Raw genomic sequence first — 19,356 nt, 5'->3', positions numbered from 1 at the left:
AGACATCTTCATTGAGAAATATTGGTCATACAAAATGCAAAAATGCCTTCACCTAGAATTGATGCTATCTTGAGATAAATGAATATCAAGCTTCTTCATACCAGCGGCACCATGTCATGACAAGGCAAGAAATCAATGCCAAGATGGAATGTAAACTTTAAGATTAGCATGAGTGGTAAAAGGGGGCAAGGAGGTTTTAAGAAATACACAACTTTGGTCTCTCTTTTTAAAACAAAACTACTACATTCACTGTAATGTGTTTAAATGTCTTTAGATGCTGCATATATGCTGAACATTTTTACACTTTCATAAACAATAGTTTACATATATTTACAATTATAGATAGACAGACAGACTTTATTAATCCCAAGGGGAAATTCACAATAATAGACAGAAAAATTATTGTATTCAAAAACTGAAAACGGGCAAAATGCAAAAGAATAATAATAATCCAAACAGCACAGCAAGATTATTTTATTAAAGTAAGATTTTAGGCAGAGTTCTAAAGAATCTTCAGGTTAGTAACAGAAGAAACAAAAATGTTATTTTTATAAATAATTACAAAGAGAAAGAAAAACTTAATGTGTTTTCTACATCTTTAATAGCATTATTATTATACAAAACATGAACAATGGGATTGGGACTGTTCCTTGTTTTTGTTTACCATCACATGATATTCTGTATTACTCAGCTAGTTATTTGGCAATTTCTTTCTCTATGTTTAGTTACATAAAGATAGATAAACGGCCAACAACTCTAACAGAAGAGTTTTGTGTATTTCCTGTTTTTGTGAACCAGATTTTTTTTTTTACTCTGATGGCAATGTGCAAACTTTTACTGTATGTGCCACAATGAACTTGCTTTAAAGTCAGGCTACAATGCAGTTTTTCTCTAATGTTTGACAGCTTTGTCCTTGCATCTATGGTTGGGGGTTAGGGGTGTTAGAAAGGGTTGATGACAATAAGTCAAAATATTTGTTTTATCTGTTTTTCTAATTGAAAATAACTTGCAGGATATCTAAAGAGCAAGATGTAAAATGCAAGAGCCCACCTAAATTTGGATGTTAATTTATCAACCCTCAGTTGCCAATTAATCTAAGAATTATCTTTCAACTGTACAATGAAACTGAAGTCCCAATAAAAAAATGATGCAACTCCACCGACAAGGTGTGGTAACTCAGAATCACAAAACCATCCAAGTGTTAAAAATCAGCAAGACTAAGCATGACCATACTAGGACATTAATCCCATCCCAAACAGATAAATGAGAAATGTGTTTCAATCATGCCTGACTTAAACTGTCATGTTGCTTCTCCACATCTATCCACATATTTCTTCAAATTCCAGTCAGTTACAATGACAACAGTTTAGTCAAACTCAAAGGGATCCAATACACACTTACAATTTATTTTCATAATCTTTCCAGGCTTTATCAAAGGGCTTCTTAAGATCCTAGAGAAGCAGGAAAATGTAACCATTAGAATACAACAATAAAGGTTATTTGGAGATCCTGATTTTGCACTGCATGTATCAAACAAAATTACAGTTTACAAGAAGTGTGATGCATAATGAGCTATTAGTATTACACTATTAGTATTAACTATCAGAACAAAATTAAGAAAAAGACACATTTTTTTTTAATAAATGTGACAAAAAAACTTTACATTTCTGCAGTGTTGTTAGTTATTGGAGTACGTTTGTAGGTAGGAATCTCAAATAAAAGAAACTAAGACTCAGTATAAATCATTACATATATGGAAGTAATCACTTGTGTACATTCTCTATATGCAACTTCATGTATGTGAAAATATATATGTGAGGGATGTGTGCATGTGTTAAACTGAATTCATTATTTTTTCCCTATTTTTTAACACTTAATCTCTTTGTATGCCAACGATACACCTACACAGTGAACCACCTTCGACAAATTTCATGCAATGTACTTTGAGGCATGATTAATTATCACTAAGGACATTTGGTTCTGCCTGCTATCTGCCAAGATGACTGGTTTAGATACTCCTTACCCCTTTGACGTCCTTTAAGTCACCTTTTACTAGGGAATCCAGAAAGAAGTTTATGTTGTGAAAGAGACTCTGCAACTGAAAACAGAAATGACAGTTTGGGGTTCAGTATTCAGCTATGCAGCACATAAGTATGCAGTGTGAGCTGGTTATCAGCAGCCACAGTGGCACTTCCACATTCTGGTTATATCATGGTGTGGGAGTGTGGGTTGACAACGACACAACATATTCCGTGAAGATTATCATTCTACAGCAGTACATTAATGCTTTGCTTAACTTCTGGAGGCCTTGTTTTTTCCACACAATAATAATATTCTGGGGCATGAGATTGATACATATGCCACCCTAAAGTGAAATTGTCTTGCTTGTAACCATCAAATTGACTTCTAATCAAAGAACTGAACCCACGCTATCTGCCATACACTGCATACAAAGAAACGTGCAAGGGCTGCTTAGAAATATACATAAAAACCAATGGCAATGCTCACAATTTTGAACAAAAAGCAATAACAAGAAAACTCTTACAACAAACTAAGAAAAAAAATCCTAGTAACAATAGCTGAAAGTGATGGCCTATCATACTGTAAAAACACAGCTGTGAACTGTGCATCTTTTCTACTTATCCATATGTCATTGCTGCTTTTATCCAAATGCTAACCTTTTCAGTAAATTATTTTACCTCTAAACTAGAGCCATTCACATAAGTTGATGTCTTACCAGATTCTTCATTGGTGTCAGAGGCTCCTTGGAAAATTCTGCAAACTTGTTAAAGGCAGTTGCAAGTTCATATTCTCCATTATTTCTAAAATTCTGTGCAAGCCTCTCCATTGAGGCAATGTAGTTTTCCAGATGGGAAATGTGATCTAAGTTAAAAAAAAACAAAAAAACAGTTCTGTTAAAAATAACAGCAGACAATTGATCATTTCCTAAACTGATACTCACATATATTAACTTGAATTAGGTACAGGTTTCAAAAATTTAAAGTGATGTTCACTTACTGTCCTTGACTGTAATCTGCACGGTTAGTGAAAATTAATCCCATACAAACTCAACCTGAATACAGCATTTTGAATGACATCATTACTATTCAAATCACTGATCAAGTAAAAATAAAATGCAATGAAAGGACTGTTTCCACAGAATCATTGTTTTATTGAAATCAGCATTGCTGAAAACATTACTTCTCAGGAAGGACTAACAGTAAGTTGAATTACTTCACATAATCACTGCCTTTCTCTTGGGTCAAAAACTTCTGTAATCTTAACTACCCAAAATGCCAACAAATTCAATATCATCAATGAAACTACCACTTATAATCATCCTTAATTTCCACACTGAAATTATCACTTTTTAAAATAACTTCTGTAAAATAGTCTGGAACAATGGTAAGCAAACACATATGTTCTGTGTTATTACTAGCACTTGTGCCTCAATTTCTCAAGATTTCTTTTTTTTTTTGGTATGATTAAACTTAGAGCAAAATAGTAGTAGTATTGTAAAAGGTACATTACATTTCAGTTACAAAAACACAGTTTAGTCCACAATACAATACGTACAATATTTCATGTATTAATATTTAAGATTAAATTAAGTCATAATTAACACTCAATATCCATCTCTTATCTCATAATTAGAGCTCTTCTAACTGGTATGATATTTCCATATGTATTATAAACCATTAAAAGAAGAAGTGGAGCAGAGACAGAAGCCTATCGAGCATATTTTAGAGCAGTATTAATGATTTTTTGCCAAACAATGAAGAAACCTTACACTGTTCCTTATAAGAAAATGTTTTTTTTTTTTCCCTAGTTTTAGGTAATAGATGAGAACACTCTTCAACTGAATTACAGTGGATGGATTAGGGTTTTTCCTGATGATTGATTTGCATAAGTCAACATGCAAGCATAGTAATGCAGAATATAACAAAACTTTATGTGCTCAGATCCTGTTTCTGTTAGATTTTAGATACTTCTAATTTTGCTAGGTGTGTGCATTGTACGATTTTAAGGTGAATAAAGCCGTGTTTTGCACAAAGTAAAGGCAAAGGTATGTTGTAAAAGAATAGCTGAATTCCTTGTCTGAGGCTCCTTTCCCGATTATTGCTAAAGATTATCTAGTGGTATGCACCAAGTGGTTAGCAGAAAGAGCCTGAAAACAATTTCAACATCTCCATTATTACTAATTACTACAAAATCATACAAAGTTTTTGATAAATAAATTCAGGAGGTTTGGCATGTTTCTTTTGACCTTGCACCTAGAAAAAGTAGTGTTTCACAGGAAGATTATATTTTAAGCTGAATTGCTCAAAGGATGCATACATATTGTCAAGAAGGCTGAAATATATGACTATCATCCACTGGAACAGCTAAGAATAGCATCTAAGCTGGTCCCAACGTTGGTTTCAAAGTTCAAATGAATTATACCCTACCAGATTGCTAGAAACTTGTTGATGGTTGTTAATGGCTGAAAAGATGGAAAAACTTTCTCCTTAAGGGCTTACCAAGTGGGTGCACATTCATTGCCTTCCGATTCCTTCCAGAGACACAAAGTATGGATATTCATGACCAAGTTATAAAATTAAAATTAAGGCAATGTCATGTATTCCTTTGCTTTAGATATCTGCAAAACTACATTTTTAATGTTCAGACATTTTACATTCTAAATTAACAAATTTAAATCCAATTCTAACAAAAACAAGCAAAATAAAGGTTTGTCAATACACAGTACTTAAGGATATACTTAAAAAGAAATAAGAGTTATAGAAGGATGTTGATGTTAATACTAATAATTCTCACTGAAAAAGTACTGTGAAAGTGAATTGAAGAAATGGCTCTCGCTAAACATCACACAAACAGAGCCTTCTGAGCTAGAATACAGTTTGATCCAAGCACATATATTGGGACCAAACCTACATTTGCACAGTAAAGAGATACCACTACAGAGCCCACTCACAAACTGGTTCAGTTTCATCTTCATCATCGGTTTAAAGGACATTTTCTGTGCTTGCCCATGTTAGTGGGCAGCCCCCAAACTTTTCTCCTCTGTTCTCTCCATTATTGGGAATCATATCTTTTTATTCAACATCCCTCCGAGTCTCACCTCCTTCGCATGTCAACTACATTAAATAGTGGAAGTTCCCTACTTTCCCCAAAAGAACTCAATTGACAATATATAATTTTAAACTCAGAATACCTGCATTCTGTACTCCCTCACATACTTTCTACAAAAAGGTCACACTTGCTGCCTCCAGACAACCTTTCATACCACTACATCTTTTATGCAACAATTCCCAACAAGTCATGTACTTCAACCTATCTACCAACCATGCCACATGGCCCTTCGCCCCTCTTCTCTATATCTCTTGTCCGTTTATCACTAGGCATCACTTTGGTCTGTCCCGCTTTTACCTTGAGGCCCTTCGCTCCTAAACTAGCCTTCCATTTCTGTTTTTTCTCCTTCAAATATTCTTCACTTTTTGACACTATTATATCATTGGCATACTGTATATTAGCTCACATGACAATCCTTCACACACTTCTCTATCTTCATAAATGTAACAAAAAGCAACAGACTGAATTCCTGGTGTAGCCCGACTTTCATCTCAAAACTTTCACTATTGCCATTTGCGGTCCACACCATCATTCATGCTTCTTTATATGCACTGACATTACACTAGACAATAATTATTCATCCACAACTAACTTTCTCAATGCCCACCTCATCAACTCTGACAGCACCCAGTCAAACGCCTTCTCCAGGGGGGTATTTTTCGTAAGTCGCTTAAATCATCTGAGATCAGGTGCCTCATCTTGGATAAGTTAATGCCGGTGACACTCATCCGGGATAGGTCGGTTTTTCAAACGCATGTATTAGATTAGTCGAGCTGGATCTAATCATACGAGATGAATGCGCGCGCCCGCGCTGAGTAAAAAGCCCATATATATTGAGTCTAGAAAACACGATCAGCAAGTCTTTGATAAGCTGTAACAAAATGACGAAAGAACGGGCTCATTTTTTTTTCCCCACACACATGGCGCAAGACCTTTTATTCGAAGGACATGAAGAATTTCAAGATTTAATATGCACAAGGGGTAACGCTGCAAAAGCAGCCTAGACCAGAACAGACGGCTGGCAAAAAGTGGCCGACAAATTAAACGCTAAGTAGTGTGCATTGTACTTACTGAATGCAGCGTTTCATTTCCTATGTGTCAGATTAATTATTTGTCATAATTCCAGATCAAACGTGAACACAAAGAGAACATGGGAACAGGCTAAAGTGAAGTACAAGAATATACTTCAAACTGGTAAATATTGGTATATAACTATTTAAAGAATTGTTGACATAAATAATCATATATAATATAAAAAACATTAATTTTAAAGCCAATAAAAAGGCAGACAAGCAAAAAACAGCTGGAGGTCCACGCGGTCCAGACCTAACCCCTGCAGAAGAGTTGGCTCTCCAGCAAAATGCCCATCGCCCTGTTTCTAAGGGCATTCCAGGGGGAAACTCCTCCTCAGAACCAGTGGCAGGATGCAGTGGTCTCTTCATTTCAGGTAAAGGATGGTCATTTGTCCTCCATGTGTGCCATAGGTATGTTCCATATAGCCCTCTTTTTTGTTGGGTCAGTTGCAGGGAAAGTCATATCCCTTGAACCTGTGTCTGACCAACGAGATATTGACGAAGGTCAAATATTTGATGAAGACACTGTGTCTAATTATTCATCAGTAGGAGAGGTACATTTTCCAAATAATGTTTGATCAAACTCCACTCTGATCAGTCCCATGTGCCCCAATCACATTTGGAAATCCTGGGTAATGAGAATGTTAGGCTGATTGAGATTCTTCATGGAACTGTGGGTGTTTTAGCCTGTGTATTACCTACCTGCAATGGCATGAAACGCCTCTTTTATTGTCTGCACACACAGGTGTCCAGGAAACACTATGAAAACCCGAAGGAAATCTTTCAGAGCCAAACAGACTTTATGAACTGCCTGGCAAACTGCACTTTTAGTTAGATTTTCCGCATCGCCTACAGTATATAAAAAAGTGCCGCTTGTAAAAAACCTCAAAGCAATGCATACTGTCTGTGTGGTTGTGAGAGCCCGACTTCGCTTAGTTTGACTTCGAATATAAGGTGCTAATAAATCTTTGAGGTACAATATTCACCCTCGGCTAAAGCGGTATCTTTCGAAAAGAATTTCTTCCAGGAGCAATAAAGGATCTCGCCGATCGCGCAAAACCCTCTCTATATGAAATTCCCTGCGTATAATTTGCGCACCAATATCAATTGGTCACTCATTCATGAACGGCGAAGCCATGACTGGATGACTTCCATGAACCGTCACTGATTACGTGTGTAAACTAATCCTTGTTTACATAGAACAAACCTGCTCCGAGCAGGTTTGAGGATTAGGATGTGTTGCTATGACGACACGTCCACCAAGAGTTTCGAAAAACCGACAGATCCAGGATCAGGCCAAATCGTCAACAATTACATCCGGCTAAACAAGTAATCCACGTACGAAAAATACCCCCCAGATCTACAAATGCATAATGCAGCTTGTTTTCTGTTACCTGATGCTTTTTCTGTATAGCAAAGATGACATTTGTTATTCTGTTTTGAGGAATGAAACCAAGCTGCATTTTGCAAGATTTTGTCGCAATTTTCTTTCTCAATCACTATCTCAACAATCATCATTACCTGCTCCATAAGCTTGATTGTTCAGTTTGACCCACAGTTCAGTGGATCACTCTTTTCCTTTGTATATGGCAAGAAGTACATTTCTTTTCCAATCTTCAAGAATCCCCCCTTCATATGCAATCATGCTGCATTTAACTTGAGGAAGTTAACTTCTGAATGTATTCTCTACATTCAGAAACTTTCCCATGTAGTTGCATCCGGCCCAGCAAGCGGTCCTCTAACTTGCTGGGAAATCACTGGAGTTGGTGGCAGGATTGGCACTCCAGCCACTGTAAAAACTTCATGCAGCTCCGAAAAAGAACACAGGACTCTTTTCTGCTATCCACGGGAGTAGCTTTGCGGCAAGTGCCCATAGGAAGGCTGCTCAAATTATGAATTGGATGGGGAAAAGCTCTCGGCAGTCTCATCCCCAGAAAAGTCAAAACCATTTCTGTAGGTGGATACACCTTTTGTTGGTCTGGTTATTCTGATGATTGTCATACTCGGAGTAGCTGTTCCTGTGGCGAATCAGCTCCTTCCTATGGTGTCTGAGGTCGCTACTTTCAACAAGCGTATTATGAGACTAGGATTAAGGCTTTCTCTGGGTCCTTATCTGTTGTCTCAGTGTATGCTACAATCACAGGGAGTGATGTGTCAGTGAGGGGAGGCATCTTATTTGCAACTTCACTCAGTAGTTGATGGGTGCCCGTGAGATGGCACTCCTCTGATCATTGGTGACTTCAATGTGACTACTAGCACTGACAGGGCTATGAGGATTGTGTCGGTCCCCACGGGGCTAGCAACCATGTTGAAACTGGCTTCAAGTTCATTGACTTTGCAAAAGGTCAGGGGCTGCGGATCACTGGATCCTGGTTCAAGCACCCAGAGCCACATCGTTGGACTTGGTACTCCAATAATGGTGATGCAGTGAAGGAGACTGATCACATCCTCATAGGTTGACGCTGGAGGCACCTTCAGAACTGCGGGGTCTACAGAAGTCCCCAGTTTGTGAATTCTAATCACAGACTTGTTGTTGCCACTCTGAAGATCCAGCTTACATCTAGTTGGTTACCACCTACTACGAGAAAGAGGCTGTACCTGCCCAGACTCCAAGATCAGGCTTTTTCAAATATGTTTGCATGAAGTTTGTGTGAGGATGTGATGTGTGAGACCTTCTTTGACAAGGCCCTTAAAGTTGCTAAGGGCTGTGTTGGTGTTGCCTATCTTCCCAGAAGGATGGGTTTCATCTCGCACAGCACCTTGGATATCATCAAGAGGAGTCGCAGCACACAGCTTGATGGCAACTCCATTCTGTACCAGGAACTGAGAAGGACGGCTGTGAGGGTTCTGAGGGCAGATAAGGAGGCATTTGTTAGATAAATCTGTGAACAAGTGACACACCATCTATGGTCTAGTGACCCATGTCCTGCTTACAGAGTAATCGAAACATTACTCGCATCCGAATCTGTTCCTCGGAGAGTCGCAGTCAGGTTGGGTGATGGAACGGTCCTTACAGATGACCCTGTAATTGTGACCTGCTGGGCTGGCTACTTTGAACAGCTGTTTAAAGCTGATCTTCTGGCTAGGATGCTGAACATCTCTGGGTCCACAGTTCTTGAGGCTGATCCTCCAATTAGGTGTGAACCAACTAATCTCACTGAGATTGCACAAGTGGTGAACCAGCTGAAGGTAGGGAAGGCTGCAGGGATCCATGTTATCCAGGGTGAACTTCTCCAGGGTGGTAAGGCTGTCCTCCTGACATTGCAAGCAATTTTTGCTTCCATTTGGGAGACGAGCGTCATCCCAACTCACTGGAAAATAGGACTTTGTCTTTCCTATCTGGAAAGGGAAGGGTGATCGCCTGGATTGGGGCAACTATGGGGGGATAACACTGCTCTCAGTGCCGGGTAAGGTCCTTGCTAGGGTCATCCTCAATGGGATCCATGATCACTTGCTCATCTACCAGCGATTGGAGCAGTCTGGTTTTACGCCTAAGAAGTCTACCATCGGCCACATCGAGGCACAAAGGGTTCTCATGGAATGCAAATGCGAATATCGGCATAGTTTCTTTGCAGCCTTTGCTGACTTTTGTAAAGTGTTTGAATCAGTTGACCAAGCTGCCTTGTGGGAGATCCTGAGACTTCACAGGATCCCCCCCAAAGTTGCTGGATGTCATGGGTGGCCTGTACACTGGTACTGTGAGTGCTGTGCTAAGTGAAGGCAGAACCTCTGCATTTTTCCCAGTTGATTCTGGGGTTCATCATGGTGTGCTCTTGCTCCTGCTCTGTTTAATGTTTGCATGGACTGGATGTTGGGCAGGGTCATGGTGTCCAGTGGCTATGGGGCATCTGTTGGTGAAGAAAGATACACTGATCTTGAAGAGTCTCGAGGAGTCCATGAAGGTTCTGATCGGGACCCTCGAGAGACTTAGCTAGGAGTCTGAGTGTCTGGGCTTGTGATTGCTCTGGATAAAAACCAAGATTCAGGCCTTTAGTGACATCTTAGGCATAGGCACAATTCCCCGAGTTTGATCCCACTCACAGGAACCCGATTGTTAAGGACCCGAGCAGCTGGACCAGGCCAAGGGGACACCCACGTAACACCTGGGGGCGGGACTGGACCACGTGTCTGCCTGGGGGGATGCCAACCAGGTTCCCAAGCTGTGTTGTGGGTGCAACAACATGCTGCACCAGTGCATGCTCCCCAACCTGACCTGTTCCAGGTACCCATGATTGCATTGCCATCAACAGTCACCTTAACAGCTATAAATACACTCACCCACCTTTTTCATCTCCACCACTGTCTACCAATTTTTCTTAGATAAGTACACCAAACCCGGCATTACCATCACTGTTCCCCTGCTTAAAAAAAGTGTGTGGTTTACTGTTCCCCTTAAGTATTCTTCCATTAACCCTTCCACCTCCTCCGTGTATGCAGCACATACAGTACTTACTCTCTCTCTTCAATATATCCAACACTTTGCTATGTTTTCCAATCACACCCCCAAACAATATGCAGTCCTTACACACTCTTTCTCCTTCACAACTCTATGCTGTGACCTGGGGTTAGAATAAAGTAATCATCCATCTAACGTGATGTTAATCTGCATCCCGCCCTGCAAGCTGATCCTCTAACTTACAGGGAAAATTTGGGGATTGGTGGTTGGATTGGCACTCCGACCACCATAAAAAACATCATATTGTTCCAGTGTGGTACTGAGGTGTCACCCTCTGCACTCAGGTCACAGTCCAGGTGGTTTGTCATGTGCTGGGTACGGCAACATGCTATCGGCACATGCTCCCAACTTTACTACATTACAAACCATGCCCAGGGTAAACAGTTCATGTAAACTGTAAATGTATGTGAATAATCAGGCCACGTCCAGATCATGTGATGTAAGCAACACAGGCATCAGATCAGATTTTTCTGGCGTACACAGTAAGAAGAATGCTAGTGTTAGAAAAGGCATTTGGTCCATCTTCTCCAAGATGAGAGTTACAAAGGTAACAAAAACCCAAAGAAACATGAGAAGGACTTAATATCTCACAGTGTCTACAATGAAATCCAAAGCCAGAACTCTGGAACTGTGAGAAACTAATGCTAAACATTGAACCACTGTGCTATGCTAAAAATATTCAAATAATTATTTTACAAATTCTGGAGTTCTGTTTAAAAATCAGTCAATGAGTAAATTCAGCACCATGTAATACAGCTGCCCCTCTGAAAACAGAGGTTGAAATTAGCTCTTGCTAAACCATCAGCACACCAATATTTTTCCCATTTCTTTGCATCTACACTCTCCATAATGGTCTATACATTCTAGCCCTGGTAAGATTAAATGCACAGAAAAAAAAGAAATAAACCCACATGTGCACCAAAAGACAAATGTTCAATCATTTCTGTTTCAGACAAATAGATGACTTTGGTATAACATGCACACAAGTGAGATTGTGAGCACTTACCTTGACCTGAGGCATACTGAGCTTTGGCCGCCTTCTTCATTTTTTGCAGAACTACTCTATCAAGATCTAGCGCCTGAAACGGAAAGAGGTAGCAAGATAAGTTAAAGATGACTGGACTTTTAAATACATATTACAGATGTGCTATTCTTCAAATTCTGATCACCGCCTCCAACAAATATCTCCCTCCAGACACTCCTAGGACACTTCAGACAGGACTCTATACACCTCTTCTATCTTCCATACCACAGCTGCATGATTCTCATCAAATGCAGGTGAGAACCTTGGAATCTTACTCAGAATTCCCAGTTACAGCAGTTCCAGAGTTAAAGGTGGTAGCAGACATGAAAAAAAAAACAAAATCAGTTTCCATTCTAATCTCAGGTTGTTGTTTCCATAGAAACATTGATTGCTTCTCTTATCAGGACTTCTTTCTTGCTTAAATACTGACCACTTTGAAGGGGAAATAGATGAGACATACAGGAGACAAAAAAAGGAATTACAACAGACAAGAGCTTAGGAAACAATAATCCATCAACAGTGACTGGAAACTGGCCACTCTGTGGAGATCAGAACTGGGAGGATGCTGAGAGGACATGAGTGGGTGGGGCTAGACACTAAGTAGGGGAGGTAACAGTGGAATAACCAACATCACAGGGTGGTCATTTCTGGCAAAAACGCAACACGTAATGGTAGTCTTTAAGTAGAATAAAATGTTGCAAATTATTCTCTTTTAAAGTTAAACATTTATAACAGACAGGAAGAAAACAAAAGCCAATGTGCTCAATGAGAAACTGCTTCTCTGAGGCCAAGCCACCTCTTATAACAGACAGAGACTCTAAAGCACCTATTTCAAACAAAATGAGGAAGAGCTGGGAAGGCAAAACTGAAAGCTGAGCTCTTGTACCCACAACAATTGAGCTTTAATTGATTTAAAATGGAATAATATTGCAAAGGTTATACTCTCCACTCCACTATCAAAGGGTATCTATGTTACGAATATCAAACACATCTCAATTTCAAAACTTTTCAGAAATGTTAAAGTTCAAAGAGTGATTCTGAAATTAACCTTTTAGGAAATCAGGCCATGAGCTGTATGGATTGAGTTGCCAAGGGTTATTTATGAATTCTGAGGAAATATTTTGAACTTAGTTTGGACGTGTGAGTTTGTTTTGGACGTGTGCAGAGGAGAGATGCTTGTTATATTGGGGGAAGGATGCCAAGGACAGAGCTGCCAGGCAAGAAGAGAAGAGGAAGGCCTAAGAGGAGGACATGCAGGTGATAAGATGTTACAGAACAAGATCCAGAGGACAGGAAAATATGGAATCAGATGAACCGCTGTGGTGACCCCTAACGGGAGCAACTAAAAGACAAAGAAGAAGTAAACAGTTTTGATTACAACATTGTTGCTCAACACATTTAGAAATTAAGCCAACTATGGAGTAGCAGAGAACAGTGACCTGTAAAGGAAAATACAGAAGGGAAGGTGATGACAGAACTCATGTGTCAGCGTCCCTTACAATACATACTGTAAGAGAGAACATACTGTATATGTGCAGCTAGACACACGGTGACCTGACCTGCACAGTAGGGAGGGCAAATGGTAAGACAACAGGCAAATGACCAGTAACCTGTCTAGTGGATTTAATGACCTGCAAATACCATAATGGATAAGAAGGAAATAACAGGTCCTAATGGAGACAGAGAGGCTTGAGATGACCCACTGAAGACAGAATGGCATGTAAGTGGTAGGAGGACAGAAAGAGAGGAAGCAACTTGCAGGACAAAACTAGAACTGGTGATCAGAACTGGGAAGATTGTAAGCTAAAAGGAGGTAAGGTGAAAAATCCTATTGGGAGTAACAGAAATTGTCCAATATTAAGTAAAAAGAAAGAATAGGAAGGACAGAGGAACCTTAATTAAAAAGAAACTGAAAACAAGCATACTCCTATTTGTGTTAGCAATTTACCTAATATGTATAATATGTATATACTTCTTCACAGCCAAGGCACGCCACTGCAGATGAAAGAAGAGAAGAGTTCCCGAAACATGTCAGCCAACCTGTTCAAGCAGATAGCCATCCAAACTGGACATTTTGCTTCTAACACTGGGATATTCTTTGTGGAACGTAAACACTTTGCTTTTTTTTGCTTTCTGAGAGTGGAAAGTCTGCTGTATCTGTTATATTAATTTGTCAGATTTGTATATTCTTAAAATATGGTGATAAGTGTTTTGTCATATTCTTTATTAAATAGTAAAAACTTTCATTAGAATCCATTTGAAGTAGAATATTTATTGGGGAACAATAACCTGCTTCTAAATCTAGTGTTCAAAATTTCTTGCAGGTTATCGGTTACATTAATGGGTAGCTATTCTTGGTTAAAAAGGAGCAATGTTACATGCTATAAGATACCCTGCTTATGGCAATACAGAAATGGTAACTAGTAAAAGGAATGACCGAATATGACAGCCATGTTTTACAGGATGCAGTACACAAGAAAGGACACAAAGACCTACTACACTTGAGAAAAAGGGCCAAGGGTTAGCAGGGAAAAAGGACAAGGGCCTTTGCACTGAAAAAGGATGAAAGTTAATGGCTTATAATGGAGCCTAGCAAATAAGATGCAAAAAGAACAGAAGTATATGAAAGAACCTGAACCAACCAAAGAAAGGCAGAAACTTATTAAACTGTTTGGAACTGGAAGCAATGGAAGGTAAGGGGCTACAATTTGTGACAGAGTACTGGTGACCAATTCTATAAGTTAAAAGAAATTCAGGTGCAAATGGCTTTGAGGCAACCTAAGCTTCAAGGTGAAAAAACTGACCTGAACAGTCCAATATGGGCCAGAAAGACAGAGAGCCACGACAGACTAATGAAACCCACTCTGCTACAATAAGCAAGAAAAAGAGAGCAGGAGACGGAGAGACAGACAGTCAGGCAGGCAGTCTGTCTACAAATGATGTACCCTGTGATATACTTGAGGGAACACAAAGTAGATAAGGACCTGTGGTGACCAGACGTTAACACAATGGTGAGTTAGAAGCAACAGTGCCTGACAGCATGAAATGTAAGGGCTAGCTGTTGGTATAATAATATTATTACATTTTATTTATATAGCGCCTTTCCCATGCTCAGGGTACATGTAAAAATCAGTACAGGGTTAGATGGTTCGCTGAAGATTCAGCACACAAGTGATCTCTGCTCAACATGGCTATAGTGAGGTTATTCTGAAGAGGGGAACCTAGCAAATATAATGCAAAAAGATAAACATAAGGGTAGGAAAGAACATGGACCAACCTAAGCATAGTTAATCATAAAGAATGGACAGAACACTGGACAGGATAAAAGGTGAAGTGTATAGCTGGGACAGGTTAAGATGAACTGGAAACATTAGAGTGTAAAGGGTTATGATTGGTGACAGAATACCAGTGACCAATTGTATGGCTTACATGAAACATAGGTGCAAGTGGCTTTGAGGCAACCTAAGCTGCAAGGTGAAAAACTCACTGCAGGAGTCAGACACGGGACAGAAAGACATGGAGGAATGACAGACTGACTACTGAAACCCTCTCTGCTACAATAACCAAGAAAGAGGTGGCAGGATCCAGGCTACAAATGTGTTGCCCTGTCATATACCCCACTGGAGGCACGCAGGTGCATAAAGAGCTGTGGTGACCACATGCTGATATGATGGTGCGTAAGGAGAAGTAGTTGCTGACAGTATAAAGTGAAAGGGCTAGCGAAAGACACACTAAAATCCATACAGAGTTAAAAGGTTAGCCGAAGATCCAGGATGCAAGTGACCTCTGCTCGATATGGCTATAATGAGGTGTACTAAAAAGGATTAAGGTTAAGGAGTTAAACGGGAATCTCTCAAATAAGATGCAAAAAGATAACATAAGGTTTGAAAGCACATGAACCAACCTAATGTGCATAGGAAATCAGAATGGCAGTGACTTATGGAACTGAGGTGTCCAATACTGGACAGAATGAAAGGCAAAGTATACAGCGTGGTTGGTTTGACATGAACTGGAAACGGTGCAGGGAAATGGGTAATAACTGGTGACAGAGTACCGTTGACCAATTGTATGAGTTACATGAAACACGGGTGCAAGTGGCTTCGAGGTTGCCTAAGCTGCAAGGCAAAAAACGGAGTCCTGAGGAGTCAAACACAAAACAGAATGACATGGAGGAGTGACAATTATCAGCACCTTCTCTACTGCAATAAACAGCACAGTGGTGCCAGGGGCCAGGCAGGCTACAAATGACTACCCTGCAATACTGTATACTGGAGGGGATGCACAGGTGCATGAAGAGCTGCGATGACCGGACGTTGACACAATGGCGCGTGAGAAGCAGCGGTGACAGACCGTAATATTCACTTAATGGGTTAGCCGAGGAGCCGGGATGCAAGTGGCCAGCTCTCTTAAGTGCCCATTGTGAAGATACATGCTAGTTGCCCGATGCGCCCACAAGGGGTACACGGTGCTACACAGAAGCGGGGCGACGCTTCCACTGAAGTGCCCCCGTCTGACCTCCGACCCCTCCCCAGGCCCCCGACGGTCGTACCTCCTCGATGCCGTTAGCCGTGTTCCGGCAACTTGCCATTTTGGTTGTGAACGACGAGGTGGTCGGGGAGCTGTAGTCTTCCTGCGCCTCGGCGATGAAGTCGCTTACTGAGATGAGCTCCGGCATTTTCACGGGATGGAGCCGCGCACCGCGGAAACTCGGGGAAAACTGGAGAGGCGCTGCAGAATCCCCCTTGAATTAAAGCAGAAACACCAGAAAAAGAGGAACCGCTGCTCGTGTGCGCGCTGGGGTAAGGGCGCGCTGAAGTGCCGGAGCCGCGCCTGGAGCGTGGAAGGGAATCCCTCTCCTCATTCTCCGTCGTCTTCTCTCCTGCTACAGCGTACACCGACACACTGAAGAAGCCGAGCGGAGAAGCGCCGGAGACCGCTGCCCTCGCACCGCCTCTAGGTTTGCCACGGGTACGCGCGTGGTACGCTAGAGCGCGCATCTCGCTCTGTCCGCGCCGAGCACCTAACAATAAACCTCAATGAAAGAGGGGGGGGGGGGATCTAGCCGCATTATAAGACGGTCTTCTCGTTGTTTGAGTGGTAATTATTTCCGTTATTAATAGAATTCTATAGCAATATATGTCCTGATTGATTTCTATAATGTATATAGTAAGACCTATTATTTTATTTAAATAGAAACACAGATTTACATGCATATATGTTATATGGTATGTAACTGTTAAACGAGTTTTGCCGTGCCAGAGTATTTTTATGATATGCTTCATCTAATTTATTCTGTACAAATATTGATCATTTTATCCATTACTTTTCATATTCATTTTTGTGTGCTTGGTTGACCTTTTTTTTCCAAAAGATCGATTGAAAAGAACAGGAATACTGCCTCAAGGAACAGTTTCAGTTTTAATAATCATTTTGCATGTACTTGACAGCAAAACAGTATTGCTGCAGTCGATTTTGTTAATAACTCCTATTTGAATACTCCACATATCAAATTTCTAGGGACCCCCTTTTCTATCACTGTTGTAAATTTCCAAAAGCCCGTCCACTGTTTTGAGACCATCATTGCAAACCGTGATCTTGTAAAAGGAGTAACCATCCACCTCTGCCCTTTCCTCTTCCCCTTTTGCTGCTTGTTTATTCTTTTAATGCACTTGTGGCCACAACCATTAAACATTTACTTTTAACAGCTCACTCTTTTGTTCCGGTCAGATGATCAGTAAGAACCACAAACAATTTCTTAATGTCCCCATCGGAAGGCACTGTAGCCACAAATGCCATATATAGAGATGCAAAATGTAGCACCCTCTGAACATTTTTTTTTAACATTACAAAATTTCCTCTTTTGGCTGCAAAGGAAATGAGTTGTAAAGTGACATCCATAATCATATTGCAAAACATGCAGGTTGAAGAAATCTGGGTGCAGTATATCATGTCCCCTGATTTAAGAAGCTTAATACTATTCACCCTCAAAGATTTCCAGTGCTCCATCAAAAAGATCATTTGGCCCTTTTCAGGGGATGTTCAACCAAATGGCTCTGTAGTTGAATGATTATTTTCAGCTTAAGGGTCTGTTTCTTATTTCTCTGCAGTCCCTCTTTGTTCGTTTGTGTATTGTAACCTGTTTGTGAGATACTCAGAACAAAAAGCTCATTATTAAGAATGCTAAAAGTTTATAGATCATTCTGAAGAGTACACACGAGGTTGCCAGATCAGATTGATAATACTCATGTAGAAATCCCCGAGAGATATGCAAAAATAGCAGCTTCACTTCAACACCATGTTACAAAGTGTACTGGGTCAGCAAGAGGTACCAACATTCAAGGCAGCCTTCACTTGAAAATGCAGCTCTACTCAGGAAAGGTGGTCGATAGTAAGAGTCATTTTTAGTAAGTTATGTTCAATTAATGCAAGTATTTGCCTCTCAAGACAGCCACAGTTATTCATGGCATGCATTCTACAAGATGTTGGAAACATTCCCTTGAAGTTCTGGTCCATATTGATGTGTCTGCATCACTCAGGTTCTCTAGATTTGTCAGCTGAATGTTTATGCTGCGAATCTCCTGTTCTACCACCTCCCAAAGGTCAGATCTGGGGCCTCATGTATAAGCAGTGCGTATGCCCGTTTCTATGCTCACATCGCGATGTATAAAAATTAAACTTGGTGTAAAGACATGCACATTTTCACGCCAGCTCAATCCCTGGCATACACAAGTTCTCCGCTCGGATTTGCAAACTGGTGGCACCCAGCGTCAAAGCAGTGCTTTTGTTCCAGTGTAGTTTCCCTTTCTTTTTTAGATCCACATCCCTGACACAGCTTTATCAAATAAACTGAAATTAACCGCATACCATTTATTAGTTTAAGGCATCTGATTGTAATTAACCTGTAACAATATAATGGTCCACGGAATGGCCAAATATTCCAAATACCATAGCTGCTTTAGCGTTGTTACTCTACTTGCACCACTCAGAGTATTTATCCCACTGTATCTGAGTGTGGAATCACAGCTCTACAGTAGCTGATCGGAAAGAGAATTATCGGGATACAGCATCAAGCACACGCTGCCTCAGCCATGTTCACAGTCTATTTGAACTTCTACCATACAGCAAACACTTCAGAATCTTTCCTCTAGGGACTTCGCAGTTCAGAAACAGTTTCATCCCAAGAACTTTAAACACACTCAATAAGCTCCTATATGACACTCAGACATTGGGCTACGACTCACCTTTTCACGGCGACTTTGATATCTGGCCACTTCTTTTTTATTTCGGGCACTGTGCGACTTTGTGAACTTGAACCTTCGAGTTTCTCCGACACTCTACTGTATATCACTCGGATAGTTTCCTTTTGTTGTTTATACCACTGTTTAAACTAATAAATAGTATGTTTTTCCTTGGCTCCACTTGAAATTCTTCTGTTTTCCCCCGTGCTTTTGCCATTGTGTTTTCACAGAAAGCTGAGCTTAAGGGCTATTTATATTGATTTGCATATTCAAAGAGGCGAAATTCTAGGAGGAGACGGGATTGTGGATTCAGTAGCTAGTATCATCTTGTTCAGTTTAACAATAACCTTAGAATTGACATTAGAATGCAATTCCTCTTCCAGAGAGATGAAGCCGTTTAAAAGATGTACTGAAACATTGGACTAGAGGAGCATT

At 40.3% G+C, this 19,356-nt stretch overlaps 1 protein-coding gene across 2 annotated transcripts in view; it reads right to left on the bottom strand.

Moving 5' to 3' along the window:
* The window catches only part of unm_sa1614 (un-named sa1614), a 49,006-nt gene extending 32,432 nt beyond the window's left edge, over positions 1-16,574 (bottom strand). Inside the window, exons 1-5 of one of the 2 annotated variants that reach the window (XM_051932533.1) lie at positions 16,233-16,574; positions 11,666-11,738; positions 2,738-2,883; positions 2,024-2,098; positions 1,402-1,451 (exon numbers count right to left, since the gene is read on the bottom strand). In XM_051932533.1, coding sequence (XP_051788493.1) covers positions 1,402-1,451; positions 2,024-2,098; positions 2,738-2,883; positions 11,666-11,738; positions 16,233-16,358 — 470 coding nt within the window. In that variant the 5' untranslated portion in view covers positions 16,359-16,574. The remainder of the gene's footprint in view (positions 1-1,401; positions 1,452-2,023; positions 2,099-2,737; positions 2,884-11,665; positions 11,739-16,232) is intronic. The other variant, XM_028812008.2, reaches the window with a different exon arrangement.
* Positions 16,575-19,356: the final 2,782 nt, after the last annotated feature.

The sequence above is a fragment of the Erpetoichthys calabaricus genome, chromosome 10 (assembly GCF_900747795.2).
Source record: "Erpetoichthys calabaricus chromosome 10, fErpCal1.3, whole genome shotgun sequence".
Classification (NCBI taxonomy): Eukaryota; Metazoa; Chordata; class Cladistia; order Polypteriformes; family Polypteridae; genus Erpetoichthys; species Erpetoichthys calabaricus.
The sequence above is the reverse complement of the archived record's forward strand: the minus strand, read 5'-3'. Positions and strand labels throughout refer to the sequence as shown.